At 36.3% G+C, this 27670-nt stretch overlaps 1 protein-coding gene across 5 annotated transcripts; it reads left to right on the top strand.

Moving 5' to 3' along the window:
- The first annotated feature begins 14 nt into the window (after positions 1-14).
- Positions 15-27554, top strand: LOC120767788 (protein phosphatase 1L). 5 transcript variants are annotated; one of them, XM_040094046.1, is made up of 7 exons: positions 15-315; positions 5400-5583; positions 20133-20456; positions 26017-26299; positions 26357-26500; positions 26566-26738; positions 26808-27554. In XM_040094046.1, the coding sequence occupies exons 1-7, from the start codon at positions 105-107 to the stop codon at positions 27172-27174; spliced, it is 1686 nt and encodes a 561-aa protein (XP_039949980.1). In that variant the 5' UTR covers positions 15-104; the 3' UTR covers positions 27175-27554. The 5 variants fall into 5 exon arrangements, with proteins under 5 accessions (XP_039949980.1, XP_039949982.1, XP_039949984.1 ...); XM_040094048.1 differs by lacking the exon at positions 15-315 and adding an exon at positions 3702-4261 and having other exon boundaries at positions 5032-5583; XM_040094050.1 differs by lacking the exon at positions 15-315 and adding an exon at positions 3702-4257 and having other exon boundaries at positions 5032-5583.
- Positions 27555-27670: the final 116 nt, after the last annotated feature.

Below are 27670 nucleotides of genomic sequence, written 5' to 3' on the forward strand. Positions count from 1 at the left end.
TACTCAGTGGATAATTAACATAAAAAGTGTAGAAAGTGCATATATTACATTTTTATATAAAAAAACAACAAAAAATCGTACTAATTGATAAAAACACAAGTTGAATGAGTCAGTATTATCGGCAAACAGGTGAAGAGTGTTCACACTTGAAACTGGATTCCTTTAGCATTCATACAATGGATCTGAAAAAGTATTACCAGCGTCCTCAGCCACAAAAAATTAACCATCAACAACAAACGAAGGCAACAATAAGTAGAATGGAGCTACGCGCATACGAGTATAACTCGCTGAAACGTCCACTTACTATAAATACAGGTAAATAGTTGACATAGTTGACATAGTTGTACTTATAAAGTCTAAATTCTGAAGTTACAACACAATATGCCTATGTACATTGTGACAAAAAAGCACCTGAAAATCGTAATTAAATTCCCGCGTTAATGATATTCCAAAAAAATGTATTTTGCTAGATTGCTATCGCTGTCCTTAATTACTATGCCAAATATGAGCTCGATCTGTCAGTCAGTTAGTTCACAGCGGCTGCTTAAGTCGGTACACCTCAGTAGGGCGTTACGATTTTGTATTTCTAACCAAATTCCGTGTGCAAAATCATTGCGACTGTAGAAAAAGATTTAGTTTTACCAAAAACACAAGCCTACGAGTGTTACACAGCCCTCAAAGACAGTCGAGAGATCGTTGAAGACAGGTCGCGTTCTGGATGATCTTTGACCTCTTCAACTGAGCGTTAGAGAGATGGCAAGACAACTCGACATCTCTCGCGAGTCCGTTCGAATGATTTTGGATATGAAACGCGTTCTTGCTCGACTCGACTCGATAAAGCTGATTTTTTTAAAAAAGAGTACCTTAAACAGATCTCTTTGGACATGATTGATCGTGCGAAATCCGATCCCACATTCACGGAGAGCATTAAAACTGCCGATGAGACATGGGTTTATGAGTTTTAAAAGCAAACAAGTCAACAATCATCGCAATCGAGGGAAAATCTCTGACGAAACCAAAAACCACGCCAAAACTGTTTAAAAATAAAGGTCAGCTGATTGTTTTTTTCGATATTCGTGGTTTGGTGTATCATGAATTGGTTCCGGAGGGAGGGAGGATCAATAAGGAGTTATATTTAACTGGCTTAGGCATTTGCGTCAGAGCATCCGTCGAAAACGGCAGGAATCGTGGAAGGGCAATTCATGGATTATACACGATGATAAAGCCAAAAGCGCAATAAAAACCATCGATCAACCACCATATTTGGCTCCGTGTGATTTTTTCTTGTTCCCCAAACTGATGTTGTCATTCCGTGAAACCCGTTTTCAGTCGATCGAAGAAATAAAAAAAAAATCGCTGAAGGAACTGAAGGCCATCCCAAAAAGTGCTTATGAAAAGTGTTTCGAGGACGGGAAAAATCGTTCGCATAAGTATATTACATCTGGTGGGGATTACTTTAAAGCCGACAAAATAAATATTAATTAATAATTAAATATTTTGCGTTTTATTTACCATTTCCGGGCACTTCTTTGTCTCAATGCACTATATGTACTTGCACATGAGTTCGAACCCCTAAAACCCCATTTGCGTACGCCTCTGTCTCCTGAAATATTTCACATAAAAACTTTTTCTCAGTACAATATCTTCTTGTTTCTTAGAGAAAATTTCTTTACGATTTTGTTATGCGAGGTGCAAGCTTACATATCCTTGTGCTTGATCAAATACGAAGACATGAACCTGAATTTTGTGTCACAATGTAATATTTTTATTATTATTAAGATTTTTTTTAAATATTAAACATTAAGACAAGAAATATGCGTTCATACATGGATATTGTACACATGCGATGAACTAAGTGTAACTATACATACATACATACTCTAACCTTTAGACTTTGTTAATCCTTATGCATATAAGCAAATACATGTCTCTGCTCTGGGCATTCGACGTCTGCATGTCTGCTTAAATAGCAGAGGGTTGCATAATTTAGGCAGATATTTGTGAATTCTAAGTACACCTATGTTATATACAATGTAAATATAATACATATTCATATGTAAATACATATGTATGGCTAAATTGAAATTCTATGTGTTTCTTGCGATTTTTCACGCCCAGACAGCTTACATAGACTTAGGGCCCGGAAATATTTAAATATATATTGGTGATAATACAGTTAGATGTGCGGAAGTAATTTTTGTAAATAGAGAGCAACTCTTGAGACCCACTTGCAATCAGAAAAATTAACTGTAAGATGTGGTTGGCTTACCTATGTTATTATACTAAATAAACCCTAGAAAAGGTGAGATTTAAGTGGGGCGAAGTTTTGGTGGTCTAAACATATCAAGACACGAGCTTCATATTAGGTAAATGTATGAAAAGACCCGAAGTCGAATCTAACAGATAAAATTTAGTACAAATAGTATAATGCTTCTCAACTCTCATCCAAAAATAGGGAAATTAGACTTTTAACAAGACACTTCGGTACCTATTGAATATATCAGTCATTCTGTGAGATATTTTTTGAAATTATTTTTCTTCTTTATTGGCGCTTACGCGGTTATAGCCGGGTTTAAGACTCTTATCGAAATCTGTTTTGTTTTTTTTTGTGGGTGTTTTTTACGTGTCGGGTCCTAAACCACACAACTCTGGGGAGGGATGTTTCGCTTTCTCACAGTAGTTCGCCTTCAAACGGATGTTTTTTTGGATACCCAGAGAATACTTGGCCTAAGACTGGATGTCGTGAGCTGCTTGAACCATATTTAAAAGAATCGTTTCTGACCACTCCCAAGTGAATTGCGCTCAGAGAACTTTCCTCCACACATGGCTCGAAATCCTCCTTGAAATTAGGTGGTAATAATTTCCTGTACATATTCTAGCCCCCTACTGATTTTCGTTATACTGGTGAATCATGGGCGATAAAGTAGGTCAAATTATTGAAATTTCTGCGGACATTGGTCCAGGCTCCATAAACCAATTTACAGAATTTCGGCTTTCTCTTTTCTTTACTATAGCCGAATATTACTGTCATTATCTGACATGATAAAATTAGTGTTGTCTGTCATAACCTCAATATCACCAATCAAACTTTAGACACATAAAAACATATATGTATCTACGCCATGTTTATTGCAATCGACTGTTACCTAATTTGTTTTAACCTTTTAAACTTTAACGCATTGACTTACACTTCTTCTTCTTTTTACTACATGCAAGTTTTTTTTATTCTGTCAAAATAAATACAAATTCCTCAAAATTTTCGGTATTGCTCTGTGTTACACAATAATCAAACGCGGGTAGCTCTTTATAAAATGTCTTGCCAAAAAATCACAACGATGAGACGATTGTACGGTGTAGACGATTTGTAAGCATTTGTTTGCTTTATACCACTCTGTACCGTTTCACAGGCTTGCCATATTTCATATCATTACAGAAGCTAAAATGACAATAAACTGGGCAACCCCGATTAATAAGAGTTATAACTTTAACTAAAGAATTTTTTAAACATAATAGTTTAATAAACTTATTACTGCCTTTATATGTTTATGAAATATCTTATTTGCAAAAATGTGTAAGCATTGCAATAAACATTTCAAACGCTTCTGGTAAGGCTGCACACAGCTGTCGTTTTTATTCCCAACCGTTCCGCTGCTTATCACTTTGTTGTTGTGTGAAAATTTGCTGTTATTTTGGGGCTATTTGTGGGGCGAATTGGGAGCTCGTATATTGCTTTGGTCAGTCGTCGATAAATTCCGTTAGTGTCAACAAGTGGGAAAAGTATATGTGATGTCGTGCGCATAAAAATAAAAATTGCATTTTATGTGAAAAGAAAGAGAAAAAATTGTATGAACGCTGCAGTTTTCAGTACGTTTACAGCGAACGGGTCACCTACATAAAAAGGGCATTGCTCTTTCCTGACGTGCTCTCCAAGAATTTTCAGCAAATTGCAGCAATTTTCTTATTTCACAGTAATAATATGCTTAAATGACCTTTGTTTTACATTAATTGACTCAGTTGATTAATACAATCGGCGCAAAAGTACGTCATTTTAAATAAAGAAATTCAAAAGCAAAAACGAAAAGTGAAAAGAATATTTGTGATTTTTTGGCACGCAACAATAACGACACCGGTGAGGCGAGGTTTTGTGAAAAAAATATATGTACATATATTAGTTGTGTTGTTGGATAAAAACGAAGACAGTGTGTAATAAAATTTAAATATGTGAAATTCGAACGACGTGAAAAGCAAAATACATATGTATGTATGTACCAACAATCAAGAAGAAAATTTTGCTGGTGTTGTAGTCTGCATTATTTCCCGTTAGACCAATTGCGGCAAAAGGCACCGAGCACCGACGTTTTACTTTTGCCAAAGAGTTTGATGAACAGTGGCATATGTTCTGGCCGTTTGTTTGAGGAAAATTAGCGAATACGTGCTTAGAGTCTCATGATAATTTTTTGGTCACGGTTTATGTGACGGGAAGTGTGGTCCCTAAAAATAAAACATTGGCGTTAAATTTAATAAATCACATACATACATATGTATGTAGAGTACTTAGTTTTAAATTTTGTTTTGAAATATCCTTTTTCTAATCTTTCTTTCATCCAATGTGCGCACTACATTAAAATGTATGTACATACATACTATATGTATAACTACCAACCGCAATGAAATATTTGTTTAGAGCTTTGATTATTCACATCATGTACATACATCAAGATATCAGTTTCATTTTTTAAACCTTGGGAGTAAACCAATGTGAAATTGTACCTATGCACGTCTATGTATAATATTATTTATAACTGCTGTTTGGTCGCAAATTATTTTTTATTTATTATGTGCCCAAAAACTACCCACTTTGTAGGCACGACGTTGTCTACTCCAGTGTCAAACTCTTGTATTATTTAAACGTCAGTGCGCCAAGTCAATTAAATATATGTACATATGTATATACTTATATGCATACATACATATGTACATTCGTATATTCATGTATGTATGTACATATATTAATGTTTACTTTACCACTAGTCAAAACAATCGATATCACTACTGTGACCCGTAAAAAGTAAACAAAACGACAAGTCAGCTGTTCCAAAAAGTGTACTACTGAAAGCACAACTTAAGCAAACACACATTTAAAGTATTAATATAACTATAATTAATATATATAAAATACAAGTGAAATTATAGTCGACACATGGATGACGAGTTGGAGGATAAAGTCTTTTACCAAGCATACGTTTCCCACATGAAGATTTTATCGAAATTCGCTGTGGGCTTTTCGTCCATCAATTCGCCCTTGGCTTACATATGGAAATTATGTCGCCTCTATCTGCTACGACCCGAAGTGATATTTTTCGGTGTGATTCTTTTCATTTTCTTAATTTACTTACAAGCTGTTGATGCCTGGAGTCGTGGCTTATTGGGGCGTATACAAACCACACTTGGTCGTCAGAAGGCAAATCGTCTGAAGTTGACAAGTGAGGCAAGCGGTCATGGTGATTATCAATGTTGGGAAGAGGTGCGTCAGCAAAGTGCCGTTTATGCGTTACTCGGACGAAGACCACGTATGGAAGACAGGTGAGTAACAAAATGAAGAGCAAAACGCAATTAAAACCAAATTTGATCTGATTTCACGCGCTGTCATATGTAAATAATAATGCCCGTATGAGCTATAATATATTCCATACACAGATTTTCGCCCAAAAATGTCTGCTTAATTAACACATATGTATGTACACACATACATATTTACATGTCAAATGAACACAATGCATGTAGGTCAAGGACTTTCTACGCATTGAAGTAAAATAAGTCTTCATTTTTATAGACAACCCTTATTTGTAGTGAGATTATATTAGTTATTGGATTATATAAAAGGGTTAAATAAAAGTTTCGTTCAAAAAATTATGCATTTTAAATTTAAAGTCATCAATCAATCAGCGCTCGTATCTATATTATAATAATTAGTAGTTATTGGGTAATACAAAATAATTACGGTTGCAATAGTAACTTTTAAAATTTTTTAAAACAAACAAATTTACATAAAGGCTTCATTATTTTTTTGCACAAAATATTAGGTAATTCTTACATATGTATATTAGGAAATCCATGAATTGAAATTAATGTAAACGCACGTCGCGTTAGCGATAGTAAATCACTGATAAGATGTTGATAAGCATACATAAATAATCGTAAAAGTGTCCATAAATCGATTTAACCTTCCACTCTAAACAATTGGCTAAAAGTTTCTTTAGTCGGCTGATCGCTTTAGACTTCCTAATCTCTTTTAAGTTATGAAATGTGCTAAGTTTGCGAAATGTGAGAGTTCATTGCGCTAAATACATGCGCACATACCTACATACATACGTACATATATGTATATAGTATATAGAACACGCGCAGCTGAGTTGTAATAATTTCTATCATGTGTGCAAGCTTAAAGAAATGCTTGTACTTATATGTTTGCATGTATTTTTGTATTTATAGATCATGCGCTTATTTTCATTGAAATACACACTCTTATACGCATACTTATGTATGTGCATTTTATGTATGAATATATGTTTGTACATATGTGTACTTCTTTATATGTAAGCATGCAATTAATTCAGATTGACGCAAAAGGCGGCGTTGGCCCAGCGTCTTGCTGCACCATTTACCTATGTACATATGTATGTACAAATGTATATAGATGCATACATATTGTTGCACATTTTATTGCATTTCCATTTATTTATATCGCACTGTGAGATGTAAACCCATCATATAAAATAAATCAACATTACAATTTAATTTTTAACAAATAGCATTAGAGAAATATAAATTGAACGGAAAAGAAAAATATGAAAAAATAATAATAGTAATGGAGAATTATATACATATTTGAGTCTTCCATAAGTAATTTCGTTTTCTTAGTGCAAAATATTATATTTTTTTAAGGGGTCCGGCACTCGAAGTGTAACCAATTACAAAAGCCATAAATTCAGTTTGGAAAATTATTTTTATTTATTTTAAAGTACAAAATGTGTGAAAATAATCCTAAATTCAGGATCAATTCTCTTTTGCTCGATATGGCCACCTTTTGCCTTAACTATGGCCTTGAGACGGTAAAAAACCGAATCGCAAGCTGCCCGAATGTGACTTGCCGGTATTTTGGCCCACTCACGAACAATGGCTTTCTTCAGCATCTCGAGACTGGTGTATTTTTTACTTCGGACCTTGCTCTCCAAAATGGCCCAGAGAGAATAATCCATTGGATTCGCATCTGGTGAATTCGAGAGCCATTCTGTGGTCGTAATGAAGTTCGGAACGTTGTTTTTCAGCCATTCTTGGTTCACTCGCGGTTTGTGAGACGGTGCTGAGTCTTGTTGAAACGTCCATGGTTTGCGACCGAAATGTTTGTTTGTTCACGGCTTTAAAGCAGACTCCAGAACACTTTCCCGCTAATATGTCGCATTTACTTTGGCGCCAAACTCGATGAAAACAATTGGAGAGCGCCCATCTGCGGGGACATCGGCCCAAACCATTATTTGTGGCGGGTGCTGCCTCATGGTGGCCAACCGATGACTTAGATTCTCGTATGAACGGTCGGTCAAGTAAACCCTATCGTTTTGAGAGTTTACGAATTGCTCAATTGCAAACATTTTTTCGTCAGAAAACACAAAGTTCGGAATTTGACCGCTTACTTACTTGTCTTACTTGTTGCTGCTTCGGTGTGAGATCATGGGCCTTTTGGAACTTGTAAGGCTTGACCTTGAGCGCATTTTTCAATATGCGTCGGATGCTGCGGTCGGATATTTTCAGTTCTTTAGCTATTTGATTGGCACTTCGTCGTGGATTTCGCTCAAGTCGCTTCTTCATTTTCCGAACCATTTCACATGGCGTTGCAGTCTTTTGATGACCACCTCCATGTCGTTTTGCCATGCTACCAGTGTCATTATAACGAGTGATGGTGCGATAAACAAAACCTTTTCACATTAAGTTGTTTGAGCTCACGAACAATTGCTGGCTGTGATTTTCCAGCTAAATATATAGCAATCACACTATTACGTTTGAATTCCATCGCTCATCACTTTTTTTGCGCTCACTTTTGGCAAAACGCTTTTGTACACTTGTGAACAATACTCCGAACTGTCATTCAGCAAATTTACAAACAGCTGATTCCAGTGCGACAGCTGCGCGAACGGTCTGAAGTTGGTTACACTTCGAGTGCCGGACCCTGTATTCTGTAAAACATTTTATGAAATTATATATTCTTCATTTTGACCCAATACCTTTTGCCAACTCTCGGACAACAGATTTATTTATAAAAAAATCGAACTGATTAGTTAATTGCAACATTACAAAAAAAAATCGCGAAAATCAGTGATTTTTCGGAGGGTCACATAGAGACGATCCCTTAAGCGCATCTCTCAATTTGTCCGACAGATAACAATACACTTCAGAATTAATCGTAGTATTGTTGGCCAAAAGCCTATAATTAATGATCCCACCATATAGACAACAGCCTTTTTTTAGTGATTATCGGCATTCAAAGTGGTTTGCCGATTCATCCTTTTTGGACCAGATCTTTTACGCTTTACATTCATGTAAACAAGACACTATTCGCCGCCAGTAACAAAACGTTCAAAAATAGATCACTTCTTTGCTGTTTGATAAGCAAATCACAGTCGTTACTGTGACGAAGCAAATTTCGTTCTGTAAGAATATGATGAACCCCTATCATACTTCGAAATTAACCCTAATCCTAATATTTATCCATGTGATTTTCTTGTATTAAATGTTCCTGTGTTATTTATTTCTTATTTATGGTATTTGAATATTTTTTTTCGTTATTTGTGACGATATTTTCACCTTACCTAGGAAAAAAAATTTAATTTTTTCGACTCACCCTCATGCATATACATATGTATGTACATATACATATAATGATGTGCGGTAATGCACTGCTAGATTTTATCTTTGTATATAAAAATATATAGTAAAGAAGTGTACAAATGTATTCAATTAACTATGCATTCTTTTATTTCTTTGCTATCTTGGCAACTTTGCGGTTTTATGCAGTCTTCTTACTTACCCAATATCATCGTGATACTTTGGTTTAGATATTTGATACAAACTGGCATCCATACACATATTATACATACAAAAACCATATAACATACATATACGATTACTTGGTGCTACCACATATTCACCCAAAAAATTGCAATCGCCGAAATGAGGTGCAACCACTAAAGATATACCTACATACATACATATAATGAACACATGTTGTAGATACATTTTTTCAAAGTCGCTGAACAAAGTAGTATTCCTATTCCTTTGATATAAAATATGCATACATACTATGTATGCAGTTATTTGTACATATGTTTTAACAAAATCATTTTAAATTTTATACGTACAAAGTTTCATGAAACGTATAATTAATAATAAATACTAATATAATATTCTATGAGATAGTATGGAGTCTACATATAGTATGTAAATGTAAATTACTTGACGTCAACAATAAAAAGCATTACATAAATTCATACATGAAGTAATGATAACCGCTAATGGTTTCCAGTAAGATTCCATTAATTATGGCATTATTCATATTAATAATAATATTTCTTTATTTCAAATGATGTCGCGTAGAGTAGAACAGGTGTTCACAAAGTTCTTTATATATTTTACACAAAAAAACCTTCTTTACCCGAAAGCTGCAAATAATATTCCATACTGTCTTTTTGTTTTAAGATCCGCTCAATGCGTTGATACAGGTAGAGTCTTATCCTCAGCTTTCCTGCTTTGAAAACAATCCTTGAGTGACCAATTCGTTATTATTTCTTTGAAGAAGCCGGTCGGAAAGTTTTTGTATTTCAAACTCCTGTGACATTTTCCTGTATTTTTTGAAATAACGTTCATCTATAAATAATATTCAATATTGTCCGGTCAATCCGTCGTTGGAGACATATCCTAAGTTCCCTTGCTTTGAAAACAATCCACGAGTGACCCATTCGTTATTATTCTTGTGAAGAAGTTATTCGGAAAAATTTTTGGATCTTGAACTCCTACAGCTTTTTCCTATTTGTTGTCAAAATAACGGTTATCTCGACCTTGGAAGTAGAATGGAAAATGTAATACATTTTTGTCCTGCTCTTGCGAGATTAAATACCATATTTTGAAAGCAATAAAAATTATTTGTGTTACAAAATTTAATTGTTTCAATTTGATTAAAGATAAATAAATGTGTACCATATGACTCTGATCTAAAGATCCGACCCGGTCTGCCACCTAATCAGGGTCTAGACAACCTCGACAACAGCAAAAACTACAGCTAAAGTAATGACATAATAAAGTAATGTATTATCGGCAATCGAGTATAATTGCGGTATTTAAATTGTATGCTCCTAGATTAATACCAATAACATTATAAAAAAGTGCAATTAACATGAAATTGTTACCCTGACGACTAAATAAAAAATAAGAGAAAACATTAACTTCGACTGCACCGAAGCTTGAATGCCCTTCACAAATAAAACAATTTCCATAAAAGAGAGTTTTGCTCGGTCAGTTTGTTTGGCAGCTATATGCTATAGCGGTTCGATTTGAAGGATTTCGACAATTGAGCTTCTTGGGGAGAAAAGAATGTATATAAAATTTCAGGTCGATATCTCGATCTCTTTCTAAATCGACTCAGTTTGTCACGCTGATCATTTATATACATATAAAAAGGGTTTTAGTAAGAGCGCTCCAAAAGTTTTTTTTTTTTTTATCACCGCTGGCTTGTTGGCATAAACCATAGATTTAACGTAGCCCCACAGGAAATATTTTAACGGCGTCAAATCGCGCCACCGAGGCGGCCAATTGATCGGACCATTTCGTGAGATAACCAAAATTCACCAAAATAGGTTTTCAATAAATCGATAGTGACATTCGCTGTATGGCTTGTGGCGCCGTCCTGTTAGAACCGCATATTGTCTAAGTCCATATCGTCTTACTCGGGCCAAAAATATTCGGTTACCATTGAGCGGTAGGTTCCATTCACAATAACGTGCCGGTCTTAAACATCACGGAAGAAGTACGGCTCAATGACGCCGCCGGCCCATAAACCGCACCAAACCGTAATTTTTTTTGGATGCAATGGTGACTCATGGAGTACGTACGAATGTACTTTCACAGGAGTAAAGAATTTCATTGATATCCCAATTTTTGTTTTATTAAAAAAAAAAAAACGTTTGTAACGCTCTTATTGAAAACCCCGCTCTTAAAGTTGAAGCTTGAATTTCCGTAGTAAATTTTTATAATTTCGAGTCCTTGTTGGGTAGTATATCTTTCCATGATGAGGTTTACTGAAGAGAAAAGTCAAAAGAACGTGGAAAAATATGGCGTCGTTTTCTGTCCTTATCGGTCTACTTTTGTATCGTCCCTTTCGAAAACCCCATTATTTTGTAGGACCTCCGATGTTTCCTTCGAGGCAAAATTAATTACACTGTGTAAGGTATACAATACTTACACCAAACAGATTAAATCACGTTGCCTAGAATTAAATCCCAGGTAATTAACCAACTAATACTTAGTTACTCTATATACTTACTCCTTACATAAAACATACATATGTACAATGCGACAAACTACTCGTATTTCCCCCATCAGCCGTTATTGATTACCGTTTTTCGTGCTCTTATCATTTTAATTTAGTCTAAGGAAAAATAGGAAATTTCATTATGTTAATAGTATATCCTTCCATATATTTATTTATTTTTCTTCTATTTGTACGTAGGTTGCTATATATATTTCTGGCATAATAATGTAAATAAGCATATTTATCAACGAAAATGTTTTTTTTTTTATTTTTTTTTATTTTCTGTCGATTGCTGTTTTGTTTCGGGCTCATACGCATAGATCCATGATTCGTCACCTGTCTTATAAACGTCTTTTGAAGCACCGCGATCGTATTTTTTCAGCATTTCTTTACACCAATGCACACGAGCCTTTTTTTTTAGCGATTGTCAAATTGTGCGGGATCCAACGAGAACAAACCTTTTTTACGGCCAGGTGTTCATGCAATATCGAATGTATGCTGGTGGGAGAAATGCATAGGCATGCCTCTATCTGAAGGTATGTTACATGTCAGTCTTGCATTATCAGTTCACGTACGGCATCGATGTTTTCTGGCACAACGGCTGTTTTGGACGACCTTCACGGAATTCGTCTTTGAGCAAGCGTCGGTCACGATAGAATTCGTTGTACCAGTTTTTCACAGTGCTATAGGATGGTGCTTCATAGCCATACAAAGATTTTAGTTCATCGATGCACTCTTGTCGTGATAATCCACGTCGAAAGTTGTGAAAAATGATCGCACGAAAATTTTCACGAGTTAAATCCATTTTTTGGCCGAGATGAATTTTTTAATTCCCTGTAAATAAAACAATTCACGATTAAATGACAAAACGTTCTGAGTGATGTTATGCTAAAAAATGTCAAACTTTCCAATGGAAATGTCAGATTGCACCTGGCAACACTTAGTGTTGCCCTAGGCCAGAATATATATAGCAGCCCTCGTATTCACGAATTACAAATAACAGTCATTATATAGTCAGATATTGTCATTTCTCCTCACTAATTACCATGTTGCTTATTTCAATTCAGTGAAGTGGAAAAATATGTAAACGCCAGCAATTGCACTTCAATTCTCTGAAAATACTAGAACGTGTATATAAAAGCCGATTAGCGACTAAAACTGCTGATTATTTATTGATGATAACATTGAACATTCCTGGAAATGAGTTGTTTAAAGAAAAAATAAAAAACTACAGTAAATAATTTAATTAAAAAACATATTTGATACGAAATTATTATTATTATTGAATATTTATCATTAGATGTGGGTTTTCCATCATTTTTACGGCCTTTTTTGTTTAGTTGTCTATTGGTTAGAATTATAATATCATAAATCATAATAGCAGCTCAAATGTTGATTCAATGTGATTGGTGTTAGACATAAGCAATTTGACAGCTGTCAACAAATTAGTAATGAAAATGGATAATAAATTCAATTGCAATCAAGAAATAATGAACTATCTCTTCAGTTTTAAAGTATCTTTTGTAAAATAAAAAAACTGAGTGCAGAGTCACTCGAGGTCTTGCTTTTCGTCATCAAAATTTCTGCCCCATGTGAAGAAATCAAACAGTCTTTATAAAAAAAACGTCTTCCAATTCGAATTTTAACTGCATAATCTCAAAATTCACTCAAATTTTCTTTCACTTATAAATAAATAGCAACAAAATGGTATATATCTTCACCTAAAACTCAAAATAACGTAACATCACTTTTCACAGTTTTACAGACGAAGGAAAAAAGATATAATAGAAACCACTCAAAGAAACAAAATTTGAGTTTTAGTTATAAAATGGTTATATCTGACAACGGAAGCTGAACATTTTATGCTACCTATAAGGGTTTGTCCGGAAAGTAATAGGACTGATCTTCTTCTGCGGCGACTGTACTTCGGAGCGTACGCGCACCGACTGGATTCGGTAGAAGGCGTTCCTAGCTAACAAACGAGCGGTTGGTCAGTTGTCACCGAGCACCTGGAGAGTCAGAATAAACATTTTCGCGCGACGTGTTTCTGTGGGTGGTGCAAACCGAAAATGCAGCGTTCGTTAGAGCAGAGTTAAATTCTTTGTGAAACTCGGTAAATCTGCGACAGAGACGTTTGATATGATCAAGCAGGTTTACCTAGATGTTGCTTAAGCAAGAAGTGGTGTGATTCGGTGGCATCAGGCCTCTTTGGAGACTCGGGAAGAGTTCGCTGATGAAGACCGGAAGAATGAGCAAATCCAAGGTGAAAGCGCTGCTTATTATCTTTGACATCAAAGGCATCGTTCACCATGAATTTGTTCCTTCTGGACAAACCGTCAACGCCAAGTTTTACGTGGAAGTCCTCAAGAGACTCAAAAGATTGCAAGTTGAACCACGACAACGCCCCGGTTCATACCGCCTTCCTTGTAAACAGGTACCTAACCAAGGCCGGTATCTCCACGCTTCCGCAGCCGCCCTACAGCCCAGATGTGCCCCGGGACTTTTTTCTGTTTCCTTGCCTGAAAAGGCCGATGAAAAGCAAGCATTTTGAGACGACAGAGGATCCAAGCAGCATGAATCTCGGCTCTCAAGGCTACTCCGTAGAATGCTTGCCGTGACGCCTTCAATGCTTAGAAAAGGGCTGGCAGCGCTCCATCGAAGCAGAATGAGCCTATTTTGAAAGTTAAGAAGTTAAAGAATTGTAATGATTGGTTCGATAATTTTTTTTATCAATCGGCCTATTACTTTAAGTACAAACCCTGTATGTAATATGATGTAGTGAATCGTAAGCAATGAAAAACTTAATTTCGATTTTTTTTAGGTGACGATAGCCTCTAGACAATCATAAACAAAACTAAATTCTCTCGCAAACATTCAAAACTATATTTAATTTATTTTCTGTAAATTAAACTGAATTTATTTTATTTTCTTCTGGCCAATCTAAATAATAATATTTACATTTAGATGAACGTCAAATTAATTTTATGTCAAATTTTTCATGAAATTAACATTGACTTTCACTAGATGCAGGGGTATATATTCCGAAATATGTACATACATAGTACATATGTCATACACATACATACATACATATATTTTCATATTGCAATATATAAAATAATAAATTATTAAATATTAATGTAGCTTCCTTTGATGCTTCGTATACACATATATGTAAGCATTAATATTGTTTCATAATAAATATAATATACATATGTATTTAGTATGTACATACATACATATGTAAGCACGCACGCCCACAAATTTTCTATAACGTCGCAAATGACAGCGGCGTCGTTCTTCGTCACCACTTTCACGCCACAAAACGACATTTTTCAAATATCACACTTTTCATATTCGGCTGGGGAACATTTTTCAAAATTTTTGAACATTTTCACGTATTCTACTGCACACTTTTCTGCCACACGAAAATAAAATCCACAGAATTAGACGCAGAAATAGCAAAAAAATAAAAACAAAGTTGAGCCTTTAATTTTGTATTTGTTTTTTTTTTTTCTTTGGCGCAATAAATTTTATTAATACTTCTTCGGTATGCTTAGTATATACTTTTTCTATTATTAATTTGGCTGCAGGACACTTGTTTTTCTTACTGTTTTAAATTATTCTTTATCATGGTATTTTTAAATTTAGCTTTTTATGTTTTCATTATACTATATGCACGTATTTTTTATATTTTTTTCATTGTGTGATTTTCTTGCATTTTATTGCCCCATATTTATTCTTATTTATATTTTTAATACTATTTGTGTATTCATTTGCCATCATTTCATATGCTTCTTAATGAATTTAAAAATTATTGTTTTTTCAGCTTTTTTTTGCTTTTAAATATCTTCTATCACTTTCACTTGCAATTAATTAAGTCCGCCAAAAGAATTATGTTCAGTAAACAAAAATTTCTTCTTTGCCTATATGTACATACATACATAATGCATACCAGATGGGCTTTATCGTGTATATATGTATAATATTTATCTATGTAAATATATATGTGACTAAAAATAACAGACCGGCTGAAAAGTTCGTAATCTTTTAAAGAAAAGCAATTTTTTTCGAAAAAACTGTTTTATTATTAAACGATCTCTTTGAATCGATGGCAATATATTGTCACCTAAACTGCAAAATAACGTAACATCACTTTTCAGGCGAAGGAAAAACGATATCATGAAACCACTCATATTGAAATAAAATTTTAGTTTTGCTTATGAAATGGTTATATAGTGAATTGTAAACAATAAAAAACTCAATTTCGATTTTTTTGATGATACGTTTTTTTTTATTTTAGGTGACGATATATATTATAGTGCATTTTCAATTTCTCAATGGCATTTTAGTAAAGCAAGTCTTATTCCTAAATAATCTTCTGTTAAACAACTTCATTCCTGCCAAGATTATATTAACGTCTGACAACATGAAAAGGAGAGCTATATTTTTTTGATACCAAAACTTGCGTTATTCTAATTTTGATTATACTTAAATCTTTGGAAGATTAGGTCGAAAAAAAATATATGTCTCGAGTTCAAGTGGTCTCTCTGAACAAATTTTTCGTTCTGCTTAGTAATGTTTTTACCCCGGTTGTTGCCAATTAATTATTTGAGAGTTTTCTCTCTCTTATAGGGATTGTACTTATGGTATAGTACATAAATCAAAATAAAACTTAGTTTTCTACAACTAAATATAGACAGATATTAGTATCGTCTTCTTCTTTATTGGCGTAGATACCGCTTACGCGGTTATAGAGGTCTTGCAAGTGCTTCCCCCGCCGGGTACTGCGTCGAATACCCTCAAAGCTGGAGTGTTTTCATCCATTAGGACGACATGACATAGCCATCGTTTCTTAATTCGCTCTTATTCGCCTGTCTCTTAATTCGCTGAACTACAAGTATGTCAATGTCGTCGTATATATTTTACAGCCGATCGTTTCATCGACTGCGGTATTCGCCGTTGCCACCGATGATGAGTGACTTGTAGAATTTGGTCTTTGTTCGTCAAGTGAGGACTTTACTCATCAATTGCCTACTCAGTCTAAAGTAGCGCCTGTTGGCGAGAGTTATTCTGCATTGGATTTCCAGGCTGACAATGTTGTTGCTGTTTATTCTGTTTCCAAGATAGAAGAAATTATCTACAGCTTCGAAGTTATGACTGTCGACAGTGACGTGGGAGCCTAGTCGAAGATGCGACTACGGTTTGTTTGATGACAGGAGATATTTCGTATTGCCCTCGTTCACTACCAGATTCTTTGCTTCGTGTCTTTATCCAACCTGGAGAAAGCAGAACTAAGGGCGCGTTTGTTATGGCCAATGATATCGATGTTATCGCCATACGCCAGCAGCTGTACACTCTTGTAGAAGATTGTACCTTTTCTAATCAGCTCTGCATCTCGAATTATTTTCTTCAGCAGTAGATTGAAGCAGTCGCACTATAGGGAATCGCCTTGTCCGAAACGTTGTTAGGTATCTAATGGCTCGGAGAGGTCCTTCCGGATCCTCCAGAGCTTTTGGTATTGCTCAGCGTCAGTATACACAGCCTTATTAGTTTTGCGGGGTTACAAAATTCAGAAATGCGGCGTAAAGGCAGAAGGTGGTGTGTGCCAATCCTCTTTTCATGGGTCTTTTCCAAGATTTGGTGCATTGTGAATATCTGAGCTGTTGTTGATTTTCCAGGCCTGAAGCTGCACTGATAAGGTCCATTCAGCATGTTGGCGATGGGCCCTAATCTTTCACATAGTATGCTCGATAGAACCTTATATGCGATGTTGAAGAGGCTTATCACACGGTAGTTGACGCAGATTGTGGGGTCTCCCTTTTTGTGAATTGGGCACATATCCTACAAAGGAGCTGATGTATGCTCCTTCTGGCATTTCCCGCAACTCGTGTCATCGCTGAAAATGGCTTACAAGAAAGATACAGATTATTTTTGACTGCTACAACTTGTTCCGTAATTTATAACTTTATGCCGCTGTGATTTGAACCTCTGCGCCAAGCGCTCTGACGTACACAAAAAAGTCTGCAAAGCTTCCGCTCAATTCCCACGATGTTTAATCAAGTTTCTTTCCCATTAACATATGTATGTAAGTACTAAGGTACACACATGTATGAAATATATACATATGTACTAAATGGAGACTGTATATGTACATACATATATGTATTTTTAATACATAAAACAATTTTTAATCGCTTCTAAAGTTCAAGTTCATGTCCACACGCGTTAATATTATGTTTTAGCACATAAACTTGATTTTGTATAAGTATTCTCGAATTATTGATTTGAAATCACAACAGTCTGCTAGAAAACTTCCATTGATGACAAATACATTTTTGGTCACGCTTAGTTATCAACTTTCGTCGCAAGTCGAAATCATCATTCTCGGGAAGCGTGCGCTTTTGATTTTAAAACAGATTTATTAATGAAACGCCTCGGCCTTTGTCATGCAAGGCGTGATTTTGCGAATCTCAGTCTCATTGTTTATATTTTAATGACAGCATTACTTCTTTGTTTTGTTTTCGATGCTTCGCCATGTGCAATTATTTTATTGAAGGCTGATTTTCGCATGTACATCTGCGAATATTTCACTGCACCGTGCCTTAGCAACTGACAGATAATGTTTATGCAAAAATTTAACTAGAAATTTTTAATTAGCAACAAATAGATGTAAACATTTCCAAACATCGCAAACTCATTCCATCATTCCGTTACATACTGCGGGCATATTGATAATATCTAAGATCTAAAATATATATTTAAATATACTATGTATATATATACATATTTATATAAATATCGGCACGTGTCTAAGGATATCTCTTTGAATTGAATTTTTCGAGAATTGTCGAGATCTATAAAATATGTGGTCTCCCACTCAACACATTTACCAGATGTTGAATGGAAACTAAGAGGCACACCTAGTGTGAACATAAAAAAAAATATTTTTTTCGAACTTCAATATGTTATACCTTTAAAAATAACATTAAATTTTCAAACCGATATTTGAAAGATTTTTTGGATTACAGCCTTCTAAAATTTAACGCTCCATTAAACTAGCTTAAACAGTTTATATTTAAACGCGTTTTTCTCGAAACCACATCATATTATTTTATCGCTAAGAATTTTTTCCGATATGATCTATATATAGTTCTCCATACAAGGACTTTATATAAGTAGTTCTCCAAATAAAAATTTTGGATAAAATTAAATTTTTTTAATGGTCTCCATTTTGTCTAGTTTTCAAGGCGGGAATCACTTACTTTAAAAATTTTGATTTCTTTAATGTATAAGGTGATCCATTTCGAGGATCCCTACTTTTTAAAGGAAAACACAAACCCTCAAATTTAATGGAGAATATTTATTATCATTCGAAAGTACATTTCAAAGGTTGGCCGCGACCATGTCTCAGATGGTCCATCTGTTGAGTTCAATTTTCGATGACTCGTTCGAGCATTTCGACTGTTAACTGACGAATGACAAATATGGACCGATGATTCCACCGACCCACAAACCACACCAAACTGTTGTTTTTTCTGGATGAAATCCTTGAATCTCTTCAGGATGCTCTTCGCCACATTAATCCAGAAATAGGCCTCATCGCTGAACAAAATTTGGCTCGAAAACGTCGAATCTTCGTGTATCTTTTCAAGAACGCATAGAGCGAAGCGATGTCGCTTGGAAATCTCGACGTAAAATGAGCCAAGTAAATCAATACGTCAGTCCGAGTTGCTGTGAATGGCGCTGAATCGACTCTCCACGGCCTTCGTGTACACTCTCAGCTACGGCGAAGAGTCGGTCGAATATTAATAAGAAATTTTAACACCAACCCTAATGTGGCAACAAAGCAAAACTGTCAAATTCTCATTCGTTCATGACGTCACAACTTATTCTTTTTCTGTCAAACACAATCCAAAAAAAGTAATTACTTTTCGAAAATTCTGAACTAACCTCATAAATACTTAATTATTTTAATTTAGTCGCTTGCCTGCTTTCGTCTTTCATTTCGCTCACAAGTAATTTATTTTAATTATTATGCACTTTTTTTTATTATTATAAGTAGTAATAATAGCAGCCTCCCCATCAGCTTATGGCATATGTCAGTTGGACTCGGACATAGTAAACAAAAATTTCAAAATAAGTATGTCATTAGCTAATTACTGCATACAACAAAAAACCGTGTACGTGCCTGAGTGGGCGTCAGCGCCGCACCACTCTCCTTTTCACTTTTACTTTAATTTTGAAGGCGCCGCGATCACAGCGCTTCATTCATAACGAAATCCACACAATCCATACGAAACAAAGCCGCAAACGTTCAACTCGTGTTAAATACTACTTGTAAAAAATGTCCATGTATATATGTATTACATATAGAATATTTATATACCCACTAGCGAACAACAACACACTCATTACTCAACAAATAATCCACGAAAGATTTTCTGTTTCTATTTTCATTCATTTCTATTTCCATTATCAATCAACCACCTGTTCTTACGCTTCAGAATCTTTAATGATTTACTTTTTGTTTTTGTTTCTTCACACTTTTCAGATACATCATCGAAGAGAATATCAATAATAATACAGGAATCTCGTTTTTTGCCATCTTCGATGGTCACGGCGGTGAATTTGCGGTGGATTTTGCGAAAGATATTTTAGTAAAAAATATTTACAATAAAATTATCGCTACAACAAAGCTGCTGGGCAATCAACAACACCTGTCCGAAAGTAATAAAAAAGCAGCACTCGATGCTGATTACGCGGAATATGACGCGAGTCCATACCTGAAGCGGAAGGCAAGCCGTAAAGATGAAAGCAATAAGGAGAATAATGAGCCGTCAGTGCGGCGACGAGACAGTCTGCGCAAGGCACACAGGTGAGTTTACTAATATGCTTGCTATATGCATACATATACAATATGTATGTATGTGTTCTATATGGTATATGTGATACTTAATGTGAATAGGAGAGGTCACAGGTTAGTTACTCGACGCTTTAGTAATATGCAATTAGCCGCAGACTGGCTGCCCTTGAAATGTATATAAATAAATTTAGTTGGACTATAAGCCTGTATAAAATGTTTGTTGGTAGAGAAAAACTGAATTTTGTCCCTAGTTTTTTTTTGGTAGTGAAAGAAAACGTCCCTCAAATAATTTAGTTAATGTAGTCCATGTAGTTGATAATACTTGGTCGAATAAAAATCCGAGTGTGTTTCGGTTACATAGACCGACTGTCACAGGAATGGTTTCTGAATTGTGTTTCTGAATTCAACTTTCTGTTCACTTTATTGTTGAAACTATAAGCCACTTCTGTGACGCCGAAATTTTACCTAAATTTTGATTTTGTGATTTATGATTGAAGGGCTTTACAAAATTTTAGCTGTTGGTGTATGTAGTTGCTACGGTGGCCTTGTTTAGGTTGAGTGTTTTCTGAAACGTAGTCGTTGTCTCTTAATTCGCTGAACTATGTCAATGTGTGTTGTCACTTGGGCAAAGGACCATAAGCCTTCCGCAGAGCCACTCTTTCGAAAACTAGTAATGTCGATTTATCAGTTGTTGTTATCGTCCAATTGCCTTTTCAGTCCGAAGTAGCACCTGTTGACAAAAGTTATGCTGCGTTGGATTTCGAGGCTGACATTGTTGTTAGTTAATACTCGTTCCAAGATAGACAAAAGTATCTACGACTTCAAAGTTATGACTGTCAACAGTGACGTGGGAGCCAAGCCGCGAGTGCGACGACTGTTTGTTTGCTGACTGGAGATATTTCGCTTGGGTTCCTTATCCAGTCTGGAGAAAGGTATCAATATCATTATCTTCTACAGCAGTAGATTGAAGAAGTCGCACGATTGGGAATCGCCTTGTCTGAAACTTCGTTTGGTATCGAACGGTCGGAGAGGTCCGATAAAATCTTATATGCGATGTTTAGGTGACTTATCACATGGTAGTTGGCGCAGATTGTAGGGTCTCTCTTTTGGTGGATTAAGCAAAAAGCGCACTTAAATTCTAATCGTCGGGAATGCTTTCGTCCGACTATACTCTACAAAGAAGCTGTTCAAGCTTCTTATCAGTTCTTCGGTGATAATTCTTTGTCGCGAGCAAGGGTTTTTTATTGGTACAAATTATTCAAAGTGGGTCGAGTGCGTGTTAACGACGAACCACGTCTAGGACGGCCATTAACAGCAACTGTAGATCAAAATAAAGAAATTGGTGTTTCAGGAACGGCGATTAATAGTCAGAGATCGTACTGGCATTCATGGAATATCAGAAGGATCAGTGCGAATCATTTTTAAAGATCATTTGGGCCTAAGATAAGTGAAAGCATGATTAGTTCCAAGATCACTCAATTTTTTCGAAAAACAGCGACGCATTAACATCCGTGAAATAATGCTTTCCGACTACGAGGATGTCATGAAACGTATTATTACTGGGTCTATGCTTACGTCCCGGAAGCAGACGATCAATCGGCCGAATATCATGGCAAAGGTGAGCCTAGGCCGAAAAAACCAAGGTCAAAAATCAAGGCTATGTTGACAGTTTTCTTCTATTGGTAAGGTCTGGTGCATTGCGCATTCTTTCCGAACGTCCAAACTATCAAAAAGGAATACCATGAGTTATATTACTTATTTTATAATAGTGGCTACGATTCTGTGTTCGTTTGTGTACGAAATTGCCGTTCTGGAATAAAAATATCGCCGGAAATTCAGTGTTCGTTTAGTTTTAAAAGAAAATATTTTTCCTTTAATTTCCAATTTGACAATGTACGCAGATTTAATTAACACATGTTTTCCACTCGCAAAGGAAAAATGAAAAAGTACCACCGAAGTAAACACATCAAATTGAATGGTCAAAGGAATAATAATAAATCAGGGCAATACAATTTCGTTGGCAGAAGAAAACAAACAAACTCAAGATGCGCAAAAAGACCAAGATAAATTGGAATTAAATATGGATGAGTTAAAAAATAAAATAAAACTTTTGCGAATAACAATTGACGCGCTCGTGATGAGAAATGTACAGCATAGATTGCAGAAGACAATTGAAAGCGTCACGCCCTCGCCACTGCTATCGGCGGCTGTCCGAAATAAACGCGCTAAATGTATTTAAATGCAAAAATCAAGACACATGGCGGCAAGACGATTCACAAAGCGATGCGACCCTCCTGCGGACCGATAAACTCGTGGAAGCATATCGCACGAACATATGTACATATATAATGCATAAGATATAGTATCTATTCAGATATCCGCTAGAACAGCCAGCGAACGCACGGCATTGTCTATGTTATTGTTTTCTTTTATATCTTATTTATAAGTTTGTATTGAGTCGCCAAAATCTTCGTATACACTTTCCTTTCCTTTGTTGTGTTTTACTACGATTTTTGCAAAATAGAGCATGGTAAATTTGCGATGTAGTCTTATTTTGCAAATGCAGCCCCATCTAAATCGTAGCCGTAGAATATCATGCCAAATTTGCATTGTAAATGGTTAGATGGAATTTTTAAGCTTATATCTTATGAAATTACCGTGATTTTCATAGAATTTAAAGCATTTGAAATTCGCTTTGGATTATTAGTGCCTTAAACGTCGTGTTTCCATCTACTGTGAATAGTTTTTAGTTAGATTCAAGCCGGTGGGATTTCAGTTACACGCGACAACGCCTGTAAATAAGCATTTGAAATTCGTTGATTTCCTTTAGAACCTTAAATAAAGGGTTTTCCAAAACGACGCCACAAAAGTAAACCGATAAGGACAGGAAACAACGCCATATTTTTACTGCTTTTTGACATTTCTCCATGGAAAGATTAAAGAGATCCGACAACGAGTCGAAATTATTAAAATTTACTACCTAAATTCGGAGTCAGTGGCCTCAACTTTAATAGCGCTCCGTCCAATTTATGCTCGTCATAATCGTCCTGTCAAATCAACAATTGACAGTGCCAGTGAGACAAGGAAGTGCCCGTAGTTTCGAGAATATTGCTGCCGCTAACGCATCACTTGAGGAAGACCCAAATCAGTCTCACATACCTCGTTCTCAAGCGTTGGGCATCTCTGTGACGTCGTTGTGGCGAATTTTGTGAAAAAGATCTTGGCCTACATTCTTACAAGATCACATTGACGCAAGAACTGAAGCCGCTAGACCACCAGAATCATCATATGTTCGTGAATTCGAAAAAAATACGGTTTGGTGCTGCTTATGGGCAGGCGGCGTCATTGGGCCGTACTTCTTCTGTGATGATCAAGACCGGCACGTTACCGTGAATGGCAATCGCTACCGCTGAATGATAACCGAATATTTTTAGCCCGAATTGCTTCAGCTTCTGGATTTCTGCAAACGTGCCCGTGGTGGTCATGCGAAAGAAATCGAGTTTCATACATGATGGCAACGAATGTATTTTCACAGGAATTAAGAATTTCAGTAACATCCCGAACCGTTTTTTTTTTTTTTTTTTAACTTTTTTAGCGCTTTTACTGAAAAACCATCTTTTTTCTGCCATATTTCGACTATAAAATGCCTTCCAACTGGTCGAGTGTAGCTTTTTTCTAACAGCACAGACCATAGACTTGACGTAACTACTTACAAAGTAGCTTACTGGAGTTCAGCACAAACTAATTCGTGACTTTCTCACAGTTTTCAAATATTGTGCACTGAAAATAAATATTTTATTGGGTAGTTAAGTTAATAGTTGCCTTATACAACAATTGATCTTAAACCATGTCAGATAAAACACGCGCATAAAAATACTTATTACTTTAACTAATGAAGTATGATAAATTTTTAAATATTTAGGTACTGAAATTTAGTTGAGGAGCGTTTTTAGTGACAGTGATAATACAAAAAAAAAAATTTTTTCAGCATTCATCTCATATGTCGAAATATGTATTTAGCAAATACTGCAAGAACTGGTGTTACTTTTGCTCCAATGGAAAAATGGCAGGCATACTTTTTCCTTAATTGAAGTGCCTTTTAAACTATCCGAGACATATCGTGACTAAAGATCGGATATATACCTAGAACCTTAACCAACTAACGACTATATTAAAAATCCTATCCAGTATTATTTCGACTGGTAACTGACGAATGACACTGAACAGGAAAAAGTCTAACGGTGTGATATCACACGATCTTTGTGGCCAATCGAACGGCCCAAAACGTGAAATTATCTGCTCACCGAAGTGTTCTCTCAATAAATCCATTTATTGTTGCGATGTGTGGGAAGTGGGGCCGTCTTGTTAAAACCAAATGTCGCCGAGATCACGAGCTTCAATTTCTGTCATGAAATAGTCGGCGCGATAACGGGCGCCATTGCCGGTTACGCTCTCACCAGCATCATTTTTGAAGGAATATTAACCGATGACTACACCGGTCCCTAAACCGCACCGAACCGTTGTTTTTTCTGGATAAAATGACAGCTCTTGAAAATGATCAAATTTTGCTTGTTTACATACCTATTGAACCAGAAATGGACCTAATCGCTGAACAAAAAACTTGCAAAGAAAACGTTGGAAACAACGATGTTGCTTGAGAAGGTCGAGCGGCTTCAGTTTTTGCACAAGCTGATATTTTCACCAGCAACATCATTCGCCTTAGACCGGAATTATTACATGTGCCTAGCCTTTTACTGCCAGATTCGGACTATAAGGTACATACGAACATTCCGACCAAGCTCCCAGAGCTTCGGGCGAGTCACTGTCGATGTATATGGCCTAGCGTTGTCCTGATGAAACACAATACCTCTACTATAGACCAAAAACAGTCCAATTGTTGACAGCACAGGTCGGAATTAAAAGTTTGGCCGTAGGGGAACAGTTCACAGTAGATGATTCCCTGCCAAATCCCACCAAACAAATAGCAAAACTTTACTAACAATCAATCCTTGCTTGGATTTGTTGTTGTTGAGTTGGTTTCATGGTTCACGCAAAGATGTAGTTCATACATTGAGTATAGCAGGGTCTATTTTGGATAAGTAGAAGTTAAATCTGCTGCAGCAGGTACCAAGAACGAAGCTTCCCTAGCGTCCCTCTTTTCCACGCGGCCACGCGGGATCTTGTTCTGCGATTGGTGGAGTTTGGACTCCAAGCCATTCACTGGGAGGTAGTCAGTTAATAGATCCGCTGTGCATGGCATTCAATGCCAATTTGGTCGAAATATTGTTATATGACGTCGACGTGTTGGAGGAATGTAGTTCTGATGTTCTTAGAAGGCGGTTTCGCTTCAAGCAAGACGGTTTCTACTAAAATATCCGTACAATAATTGCGTGGAGAGGTGGGTGTTATGCTCATTTACAGGTAGAACTGTGTAGTAGTAATATTGATCTATCTTTGGTTCTAAGCTGAGCTACTTTATATGAAAATTACCTCATCAACACTCTCCTTATTAACTGAACATTATCAAATACAAGTAACATACTCATTTAAATATTTTCTCTTACATTTACAGTACCGCAGATGATTGCAAGACACCCTCAGGTGGCAAACAACAAAAGGACACCGATGTCTTCACTTCCAAACTGAACTCTCTAATGCGCAGCAGCAATGCGGCCAAAGATGCTCTTTTCGGTGGCGGTAAAGATGCTGGCAGCGAGGGCGGCAAATCAAATGGACCACCACAGAATTTCGACGCCAAATGTTACATTGAAAATGGTAAAATTAATTATGGCAAATTAATCACAGACGAAGTCTTGGCCGCCGACTACAAACTGGTTGAAGCAGCAAAAAAGCAGGTGCGTAAAATTTTTTTTCCATTTTCATAATTTTACTAAATTTTAATTCCATTCCAGACCAATATTGCCGGCACCACAGCACTGATCGCCGTCATCGAGGGCAGCAAATTGACCGTGGCGAACGTTGGCGATTCGCGTGGCGTTATGTGCGACTCACGTGGAATAGCGATACCGCTGTCATTCGATCACAAACCGCAGCAAGTAAGTGCTCACCGAAATAACTCTCCTCTATATAATTAAGAATCATATGCTTCATTGTTCCACAGGTGCGTGAGCGCAAGCGCATACACGATGCTGGCGGCTTCATCGCATTTCGTGGCGTTTGGCGTGTGGCCGGCATATTAGCGACGTCCCGTGCGCTCGGCGATTATCCATTGAAGGACAAAAATCTAGTCATAGCCAATCCGGATATATTAACCTTCGACTTGAATGACCACAAGTGAGTAGGCGATGCCTTATTTGACTGTTTTGTTGAGGAAATTATTGTCGTGTTTTCGATTTTTTACAGGCCCACATTTCTGATACTCGCCACAGATGGTCTGTGGGACACGTTCAACAATGAGGAGGCCTGCACTTTTGTCAAAAAGCATCTACACGAAGCAGACTTCGGCGCCAAAGCGTTAACAATGGAATCATATCAACGTGGTTCAGTGGATAATATCACCGTGCTGTTGGTAGTCTTTCGTAATGGCAACTATCGTATCAGTTCGGCCACAACAACGAGTGCAACTGCATCGAAGACCCACAACAATGCAGCTGCGCCAGCGTCACTATCCGCTCCGGCGTCGACAGCTAAATTTCCCGCAACCAATAATGCGGCGAAATTTCCCGTAACAAATTTAATTCGTTCGAATAGTGGCGTCACCGCGAAGTAAATCTCCCTTATTGCATCTATGTATATACCATACATGTTTCAATATGTATGTGTATATATGGATATTGTGTCATCATAAGGATGGAGTTGAGAGCACGCCAAATGACCAGCGTTAGTGAAATTAGGAAAAGAAAAACGAGGGTGGGAAGAAAAATGTATTTTTAAAATTATTTATGTGCCCTGTTACTAGTTATTAAGCATTTCTTTCGAAACCGAAACATATTCGAATGTGAGATATGTATAAATGCATATAAAAAACAAACTCGCTAATAATACATTACGACATATTCATCTATGTATGTACATATGTATGTATTGAATATAATAACACTTTTTTATGCAACACTTCAAGGAAGCCAAGTAATCTTACACCTGCAACAATATTAATTTATCTAGCCACACCAAAGCGAACCACTAGCTTCTCGAAACTCGTTTCCACACTGCTTACGCTTCATATTTATTCGGTTTTCAAGAAAATGCCTTGCAAATTATGAGTA

The sequence above is a fragment of the Bactrocera tryoni genome, chromosome 2 (genome assembly GCF_016617805.1).
Source record: "Bactrocera tryoni isolate S06 chromosome 2, CSIRO_BtryS06_freeze2, whole genome shotgun sequence".
In the NCBI taxonomy this organism is placed as follows: Eukaryota; Metazoa; Arthropoda; class Insecta; order Diptera; family Tephritidae; genus Bactrocera; species Bactrocera tryoni.